Source organism: Octodon degus, unplaced genomic scaffold (genome assembly GCF_000260255.1).
Source record: "Octodon degus isolate 3935 unplaced genomic scaffold, OctDeg1.0 scaffold00311, whole genome shotgun sequence".
NCBI lineage: Eukaryota > Metazoa > Chordata > Mammalia > Rodentia > Octodontidae > Octodon > Octodon degus.
In genome coordinates, this window is record NW_004524887.1 from 1,565,154 (window position 1) to 1,575,913 (window position 10,760).

Genomic DNA, 10,760 nt, shown 5'->3' on the forward strand with positions numbered 1-10,760 from the left:
CTGACATTGCCAGTTAAGCGGAAGACCCAATACTATTATAGGCTACTGGACTCTTTTAGAATATTTTGCTGAGTTTACACACCTATAATATTCAAAGAACAGAACTTAACAAAAATAGGGTATACAGATGAATGTCCATTTTGTATCTGTGTATTCAAAGTGGTTAGGATAGATATATAGTTACATTCTCTTAATGAATAGAATGAGTTGTTCTAGTGGTGTTTCTAAATAGGATATCAAGTCGCATCTTGTACAGCAATTAACCACTAAGACAAATGTATGCAGTGTGTTAATTATTGAAACTGTCCTACCGATTTGATTTGAAAAAATAAAAAATTTTAAAAAACAATTATAGAAGACAAAGAAAGGAAAGACTCGAATTCATGCCATTAGAAATGATAAAGGTAAAGTCAAAACATATCCTGCAGAAATCCAGAAAATCATCAATACCTAGCTCAAGAAACTTTATTCAAATAAACTGGAAAACAAATGAAATGCAGATTAAGATAAAGATAGATAGAAAGAGAGATTAAAAAGATATAAAATGCTAAATAATCCAGTATGAAACAATGAAATTGAAAATGTAATTGAAAATTTACCCACAAAGACAAATAGTCCCTGATGGATTCACTGCTGAGATACACAAGTAATTTAGGGAGGACCTATTGGTGCTACTCCTCAGACTGTTTAATGAAATTAAAAAGGAAGAAATACTCCCAAAATCATATTCAGAAGCAAGTATTCCCTGATACAAAACTAAGAGAAAGATAAACCAAAAATGAGCTCTACAAGGCTATCTCCCTAAGTAATACAGATACAAAAATCCTTAGAAAGATACTGGCAAACAGAATGCAGAAAATCATATAAAATAATAACAAGTAAGAGTCATCCCAGTGATTTAGGGATGGTTCAATATATTCTAATCAATAAATGTCATATACTATGTCAATTGTGCTAAGGACAAAAATCACATGATCTCAATAAACAGAAAAATCATTTGATAAAGTCCAACTCCCATTTCTGATAGAAACACAATAGAAAATCAGAATACATGGTTTTTATCTCAATCTGATACAAGCCATCTCTGATAAATCAACAGCTAACATCAGACTAAATGGACAAAAACTAAAAGATTCCACTCTAAAACCAGGAACAAAACAAGGAAGTCCATTATCACCACTCCTAATAAATATATTTTGGAAACATTGGCCAAAGTAATCAGAGAAGAGAAAAAAATAAGAGAAGTAAAGATAGGAAAGGGAAATGTTAAATTACCATTATTTCAACATGACATAATATTCTACATAGAAGAGCACAAAAACTCCAACAAAAGACTTCTAGATTTAATAACCAGATTAAATAACATAGCTGGATATGAAGTCAATACTCATGTCAACTGCATTCCTCCTTAAAAACAATAAACTCAATGTTAGACAAATTAGGGAAATTTCACAATACCATAAAAGATGAAATATTTAGATATTAATTTGACAAAAGAAGCAAAAGAACTCTACATTAAAAACTACAGACTCTGAAAATGTATTTCAAAGAGGATATAAGAAGATGGAAAGATATTCCTTGCTTTTGAGGAGGAAGAATCAACATAATGAAAATAGCCATAGTTCCAAAACTGTTACACAAATTGAATACAATACCAATTAGAATACCATTAGCCTATCTCATAGAAGTAAGAAAACATTTCTATAATTCATTTGGAACTTAAAGAGTCCTAGAATAGCAAAAGCAATTCTGGGCAAAAATGCAAGTCAGTGCCATCATAATCGCTGACTTGAAATTATACTACAGGGCTATTATGATTTTATAAAAAGCATCATGGTAGTGGAAAGAAATTACATCAGAAGAACAATTAGGCAAATGAGAAGATGCACAGACATCTCCAAACATTCTCAGCCAAGTGACATTTGAGAAAATGGTCCAAACATGTTCGCTGGAAAAAAAGATAGCCTCTTTAATGAATAATGTTAGAAAAACTGGTTTTCTATATGCCAAAGACTAAAACTAGACATATGTTTATCACCATGCACTAAAAACTAAAATCAATATGGATCACAGACATAATATCAAAACAGAAACACTAAATCTATTGGGAGAGATAATCAATATAACCGTTGAAAATATAGTTGTAGGCAAAGATTTCATGAACAAAACCCAATCATATAGGAAATAATACAAATAATCAACAACTGGGATTTCATCCTATTAAAAAGCTTTCCAACAGCAAAAGAAATCATCAACAAAATGAAAAGACAACCCAGAGTAGACAAAAAATTACTGGCAGCTGTTCTTCAGACAAAGTACTAATACATAGAGCATATAAGGAACTGAAAATTGTCAGAGCTTCCAAATACAAAGATTTAATCCAAAAATGAGCATCTGAAATGAATAGATGTCTCCCAGAAAAAGAACAAACAGTGATCACCATCACTGCTAAGATGAGAAATATAAATTAAAATAAGCCTGAGATTCCTTCTCCAGAAACAATGCCTATTATCAAGAAAACAACTAGGGCCAGCCAGATAGCTCAGAGATTAAAGAACCTGCTTAGGCAGATGCAGGGGCTGGAGTTTGATCCCTGGCCTTCAGTACCAACCCCACCCCTGTTGTGTGCTGAGATGGCAACTGAGACTAGGCATGGTGGCATATGCCTGTAACCCCAGTGCTTGGGAGGTTGAAAAACAGGAGGATCACTACGAGTCCGATCTGTGTAGTAAGACCCTGTAGACCCTGTACTAAATACATTTTTAAAAACAAAGAACACAACTAATGAAAATGCTGACTGCACTATGGAGAAGAACACTTCTTCCCTGTTGGTGAGAGGGTAGACTGGTGTCACCATTGTGGAAATCAGTGGGGTGATTCTTACAAAAACTAAGATTAGAGGTTCCATTTGACTCAGTCATTTCACCTCGGGGTACCTTCCTAGTAAAGTTAAAAGCATAGCACAACAATATATTTACATCATGGTTATATCAGCATAGTTTATAATAGCTAAGTCTTGGAAGCAATCCAAATGACCATCGACTGATGAACAAATAGAAAAGATGTATTTTTTAACACATAATGAAGTATTACTCAGCCATAAAGAAAGATAAAACGTCAATCCCTGGTCCTACATGCTACGCCAGCCCCGCCCCCGAGGTGCACTGAACCAGCAACCGAGTCCAGGCATGGTGGTGCATGCCTGTAATCCCAGCACTGGGGAGGCTGAAAACAGGAGGATCACTACAAGTCCAATTTTATCTGTACCAAATAAATATGAAAAATAAATACATAAAAAATAAATACATAAATAAGATAAAATTGAGACATTTATAACTATGTGGATGGATCTTGAGACTATAAGCATAAGTGAAATAAATCAGACATACAATATATCACTATCTCTATGAGAGAAAGTGAAAATATAAGTAACTTTCAAATTGTACAGTAGATATTATGAAATAGGAAGTAACATTTCTAAAGGAAAAAGAACTAGAGAAGGAGGCAGAAAAGAAAAAAATGGAAGAAAAATGAGGAAAGAAGAACAAAATTTAAAAAAACAGCTTTGAAAATGGGAAAGGAAAGGGGTTTGAAAGGAGAGAATAATAGGAGGAAAAAAGGAAGAAACAAGATATATCATGTACAGAGACAAATTCCCTATAATGTGATCATTATATATACCTAAACTGTAGCAATAAAAATAAATTTTAAAAGTTATTGTAGCAATGAAACTAATACTATAGGAGCTATCCAATGTTCAGTTTAAAAACTATGTATTTGAATGATTGTAAAAGATTTTCTTGATGACAACATGGTTTAGTTTGTATAAAAATGTTATTCTGAAGAGATACTCTATGCAAAGCATAACTTCAAGGCTATCATAATTATTTATATTTATTTATTTGGGTTTTTTTATTTTTAAAGGGTCTACAGGGTGTTCAGGGCCTCGCTATGAGATCGGACTCATAGTATTCTTCCTGTTTACAGCCTCTCAAGAACTGAGATTACAGGTGCACACCACCACGTCATCTCAGTGCACCCCGGGGGCAGGGCCAGCATGGCAGGCCCAGGGATTGAAAACCAGGCCCCTGAGCCTGCATGCAGGTGCTTTAATCTGCTGAGCTATTTGACCAGCCCAATATATATATATATATATATTTGTATTGTCTTACTATATTTTTATTAGTAAATGTTTCTAGTAAAAAATGATCACATTTATCATGCAGATTTGGTATATTTATATCCTACACCCTGCCTGATTCTTGTTGAGTACTATTCCTCTCATCTTTCCTTGCTCCTTCAAATTCTTGGTCCCTTTCCCATTTGCAAAAGCTCTGTTTTCAGTTTTTCCCTCAATTCCTAGATAACTGTTTATTTAATAGCCTTTCTTTGGAATATTTAAAATGTCAGGTTGCCTTTTCTCTGCCATACAGATATATATTCAGAGAGTACACATTTTAAGTTTTGTTCTGTCAAAACAATAAATAGAACTAAGATGTCCATGTCAAATGATTTTCGTTTATTAGCAGTTTCATATTACTAAGGTCAGTACTCCCAGTTTGACAGAATTAAACTTCACTTTTTCAAGAAATGTTTATTATCATTTGGTTTTAAAATTTCTACTTACATGAACACATGTCAGAAGGGTATAAAATGAAAAAAATTTATTATCCTAAGAGTCAAAACGTTAAACAATCTTTATATTTACTACTCTTGAGTCTAAGAAAATATGTCATACCCTACTGTGCTTATTAACATATTGCATACTTTTAAAATGATAACTGTTGACAGAGATTTACAGTATGCCCAAAAGAAAATACTAAATTTTTGTAATTATATATATGTACATATATATATGGTGAAACAGTACTTTTCTTAACTGAAAAATAAAAAGGCTCAGTGGTATAAGTGCCTGCCTGGAAAGCTCAAAATGGTACTCGATACCTGGTACCACATTCCAGGCTGGCCCCGGAACACGAAGCATGCTGTACTGACCACCAAACTAGGTATGGTGGCGCACACCTATAATCCAGGACTGGGGAGGCAGCAAATCTGAGCTGCGTAGTGAGACCTTTTACCAAACACATAAATAAATAAAAAAGATTTTTAAAAGAATTATTAAATAACAAAATCCACTCAACAACCTAAAGAATAACAAAATGAATTAAAAGAAATAAGTTTATGTATATCAGAGTTTACTAAGACTAATTATAAATGCAGTGTTAAAGGAAAAGAACCTATTCATAATAAAGATAAAATCTATCAAACATCTTACAGAAAACTTAGTCAATAAGACTATAACTAGATGGAGAAAACTATTAGTCATATAAGACTGGAATCTAACATGTTTTATGATTTAGAAAAATATTTTTCTTATAGTACACATGAAAACAAATATATAAACACATAATAAAGACAATAAAATATTTCATATCTAATAAGAGTACAGCTTGTTGTTTAATATCAAGGGCAAATTATACTGAAAAACATGAAACTAATAATAATAGGGTAAAATTGAAGCTTTTCAATTGCCCTCAGTTCCCATAGACCTCGGATCCTTCAATTAGAGTTAATGTCTCTCACTAATTCTATCATGCATTTTCTTAATAATATATAGTATTCTTACAATGTGTATAAATTCAGTTCCTAACACAATACACTGCATTTCATAAGCATTCAACCATGATTTGTGTATTTTGAGGATACTCTTTCAATGCAAAGTGCCATAATTAGTGTATTAAGTTCGCCTATTCAAAGAAACTTTTATTACTGTTCTACTACAATTTTATAAGAGATAATAAAAGAAAGATAATGCTATCAAAAAGTCTGACTCATACACTTTTTAATATATCCAACCTGTTTATGTTATAAATGTAATCGTGACATCACAATATTAGCTAGCACTGTGGTGCTAACATGTGCCAGAAGTACACATTATTCCACACATAAAGTATCTTATTTAAGACTCATTATAACAGTATAAATTAAATACGTTACATTTTATAGTTGAGGAAACAGGAACAGTGAAAGGTTAAATAATTTATTGATTCCAAAGCAAATACTGATATATTAGCTATAATAACAGACTAAACACAAATGCCATATCTAATAATATCCCAAAGAAAATCCACAAATGTATTTATATAATACTGACAATAATGCTAGATTGGCTTCATTGGGTTGTGTTTTTTTTTGGGGGGAGTGTTAAAAATACATACAACTGCAGTATATTTAAAACCTTTCTTTTCAGATATCAATCTGTTCCCTTCTTTTCCTTAAATTGTCATGGACTTGGAACTTAACAAATCTATTTTCTAGTTTTAAAAAATGACTTTTTCTTAGTAGGGTGGACTAAAAATGTGAAAAGGTAATAGAGTCATACCTTGTGTTCTTATAAATTGTTTAGTTAAGTAAGTAAAGTAGCCCTAAAAATGACTTTTACATGTCACTTCACAATAGAAATGTCAGAGGTAGCAAATATTATCTTGCTAATTTTAGGAAATATGAAAACTAATACTGACTATTTAAAGTTTCAAAAATCAACCAGATAATGTGCAATTTCTACTATTTTGTGCCTCAGCTTGCCAGATGTACAATATCAGTAACAAAATTAATGTGAAATAATAAAACTAATCTTAAATTTCAAAGGAAAACATATTTCTGAAAGCTTCTGCCTAACAGAATGGCAGAACCTACTATGCTAATCTAAGGAATTTTTATAGACATAATCATCCAAATGTTCCTTTTATCTATGTAAACAAAAACCCTAAAGTCATGATGCTGCATTTGACAATGGGTTTTAAGATACAAGACCAAAAATAAAAGCAGCAAAAGAAAAAGAAGATGAACTGGGTTTTATCAAAATTGAAAACCTTTCTATACGAAAGTCACTATCTATCCCTTAGCAGCTTGCTAGAATAGAGTTCAACAAACTTATTCTGCAAATGACCAGACAGTAAGTATTTTAGGCTCTGTGTGAACTGCATGGTCTCTGCTAACTGCTGCGTTCTGCCACAGTAGTGCAGAAGCAAATATGAATGTATGTAAATGAATGAATATGACTTTTCAAAGAAAACTTTATGGACACTGAAAAAATATTTAAAAATAAAAGTCACTATCAAGAAAGGAAAGGGCCAGTAAGGCAGAGACAGAGACAGAGACAGAAAGAGACAGAGAGAGAGAGAGAGAGAGAGAGAGAGAGAGAGAGAGAGAGAACAAGGCCTGGGAGGTAGCTCAGTGGCATAAGGCACCTGTCTGGCAAGCACAGGGTCCCAAGTTCAATGGCCCCCTCCAAAAAAAAAAAGTAAAAGCAGAAAGGAAGAAAATATTTGAAGATCATGTATGGGATAAGGGCCAAGTGCTTAAAATATATAAATGCTGTTATAATCTAAAATAAAACCAAATCAAAATCCATTTATAAAATGGGAAAAGACTTGAATAGAAATTTCTTTAAAGATGTTCCACAGATGGAAATGACTAAAGAATAGATGTAAGAACTCAATGGGTGTTTGTACACCAGATTGACAGCAGCATTATTCACAACAGCCAAAAGATAGAAACAAAGTGTCTCAATGGAGAAATAGATACATATTTTGCACCCCATGATCTCCTGTTCTCAGTTGTATAAATAAAGATGCAGACCATGCTGGGTTGTAGCTACTTCTCCATCAGAGTGGGCACATCCCACCCAGTTCCAAATTTCTTTTTATTATGTGTTTATCTTTTCTTAATCTGCTGCTCCAGCTCAAGATCCCACAGGATGTGTGGGATATGGCATGAAATGAACCAGACATTTTCCTTACTAGGTATGTGATTTCAGGTATTTCACCTAATTTCTTTGTGCTCTTGTTTCCATATTTAAAACAGGGATAAAAGTAACATCTGCCATACAGTTGTAAGTTAACATGAAGTAAAAGACAGTGCCTAAAACACAAAAAATACTAAATGTCAGCCAATTTACCTACACTAGACTCTCCAGTGGGTCAGAGCATTCCACATCATAAGCTTCCTTTCCATCTGTCCTTACCAGGAAATCTACTATTGCCTGAGCATATTGGAATCAAAGACTTAATCAGTTTGTTTTTACCCTGTGTGTCAAGCCTGAATGCATATTACAGTCATCCAGAAAACCTAAAAAAGAAAAGTGCCCAAGATTTGCCCTATAATCTCAAATTAAATACTTATTTAATTATTTTAGGGAATAGCCCAGACATCTACATTTTTTAAAGTTAGTATTAAAAATGTATCAAGATCAGGCCCTGTCTACTCTGAAAACTCTCATTTCATTAGCCAACAACTGGAGTTTTTCCTGTGGATTCTAATTATACTATCCCCATTTAAATTAAGAATACAAAACAAATTGAAATATCAAGGTCCAATCTAGAAATAAGAAAAGGATTATGATAAAATTCCATCTTAAAAGGAAATCTAAAAGGCCAAACATTCTTTAAAAGGAAAAGAATCAGCAAGGTAGAGGAAGACAGTGGACAGTGGAATTTGGTGAATAAAATGTGGCAGTCACATTAGCACCTCTACGCTCTTTTCATGTGTGCCAGCTCCTAAGGCAATATTACAGATGGCCCCATTGATCTTTAGAACAATCCAATGAGGGACTATCATGTGTCTTTCATATCTGATGAAAATGAAGCACTGAGATGTTAGAGACTCATGATTGTAATTGAAAGAGTGAACATCTGAAATGTTAACCCAGTATTAATTTTGAACCCATCTTCTTAAACACTGTAATATACTGGCACATCGTACAAAAATACATATTAGATTATGTAAAACATATCTCTATAACCTTTAATCATTTCCTATTTCAAATGTCAATACAGTTACCTACTGCTGCAAAATGAACTATCAACAGTGATTTTTTTTTTTTTTTTGATACCAGTGATCGAACTCAGGACCTTGCACTTGCCAGGCAGGTGCTTATGCCACTGAGCTATCAACCCAGCCCTAGTAGTGATTATTTTGGGGGTTTTTTTTTTTGGTTTTTTTTTAAATTTGTTTATTTATTTATTTATTTTGTGTGTGTGTGGCCAGCTCAGCCCACCAGGGGGCGGGGCTGGCTGGCATGTGGTGCTGGGGATTGAACCGCAGTCCCTGTGCTTTGCTAAGCTTGTTCTAAGCAGGCGCTTTAGACCACTGAGCCATCTCACCAGCTCCATTTTTGAAATGATATTATAAGTAATTTTATTTGTATGCATTTGATGAATTTTCTATAAGTCATGTGTATTCCTTTTAATTAAAAAAAACATTTTAAGGCTGACATATCATAGAATTTTTATACTTACACAGTTTCTAAGGAACTTATGTTACTTTCCAAAAGTACTGAAAGTGAAAGAAAACATTTTTCTCTCATAATGCATATTCTTCACAATATGTCATCTCTCTGTGAATTTTCTTTCAATATAGTTTCAATACATTCAAGATATTTTAATTTAATATACTTAATAAAAATATATTGAGCAAATGAGAAATACTTACCTGTACATTGTCCTCCATTGGTTGGATCTCCATAATAACCTGGCATGCAGTCTTGACACTGCTTTCCCGTGGTGAGGTTTTTACACTGTTCACACACATTATTATTGATGCAAATGCTATGTCCATTACACTGGCATGCTAAAGGAAACAGTAAAAATCATTATAAATATCTACATAATAATAGCAAACAATGATAGCCTACAAGACTAACTTGTTATAAAATCTGGATCCTAGCGAAGTCCAAAGAGCTCTTTACAAGTGTTTTAATGGGTAACTCGTGTGTCTCAAATTACTAATGCAAGACAACATATACTATAAACTGTATGCTAAAATTATACCTTAACCTTTATAATAGAAAGGAGAGATAATATGAAATATAAAAAGTTATATTTAAAAAGGGATATATTTTCTAAAGATTTATATGAATGGTATGGCATTTATGTTACATTAAAATACTGAATAATATACTTATGAAAACGAATGTGAAAATATATTTGAATGTAATAACAAAGAATCAATAAATATAAAAATAATATGTCCACAAATCTTTACTTCAAGAAGATAAATTAACTAGTTATGGTGTTATATGCCTGTAATCTTAGCACTGCAAGTTCAAAGTCCACCTGGACAACTTAAAAACTTAGTGACACTTCCATTTCAAAATATAAAGTAGTAAAGAACTACATATGTAGAACAATGTAAAAGCCCTGGGTTTGATCCCCAGTATCTATATAATTAAAGAAATACATAAATAACTAGAAAAACAAATAAAAATAGAACTTTCATATTGTTTGCATAAATGTGTACTATATCTTCTTTAGACAAGAAAATTTTGAAGAATAACAAAAATTTTATTTTAATTTGAAGTAAACAAAATCAATCAGATCCAAAGTATAAGCTGTTTTTTGTGTCTTCATAAATCACTTTCAATGTATTTTTATAGTCATATTATAGCAGAATCAAACATTTCAGAACAAATATAAAGTTCATGACTATGTGAATTTTAATGCCTATATGAAGTATTGAGTAGTTCAGAAACTACTTGCCTACATAGGCATTGTCATCCTTTTTACCCTTATAAGCCACATCATTATTATTACAACTAAGACAGTAGTTAGCATCTCACTGAGTTCTTTGTTACCCTATCTAGAAAAAAAAAAAACAATGTTCAGCCAATGTCAGTTTGTGACTGGTATCTATTCTCACTGATTAGAGTACATGTTGTATCAGTTTTTACAGATGTAAATACATGTCCAAATAGAGTAACA

The 10,760-nt window shown here is 32.5% G+C and overlaps 1 protein-coding gene across 1 annotated transcript in view; it reads right to left on the reverse strand.

Moving 5' to 3' along the window:
• Positions 1–9,622, reverse strand: part of LOC101574641 (attractin-like protein 1) — a 699,390-nt gene extending 689,768 nt beyond the window's left edge. The window contains exon 1 of the mRNA XM_004647547.2: positions 9,493–9,622. Coding sequence (XP_004647604.2) covers positions 9,493–9,538 — 46 coding nt within the window. The 5' untranslated portion in view covers positions 9,539–9,622. The remainder of the gene's footprint in view (positions 1–9,492) is intronic.
• Between the last annotated feature and the right edge of the window lie 1,138 nt (positions 9,623–10,760).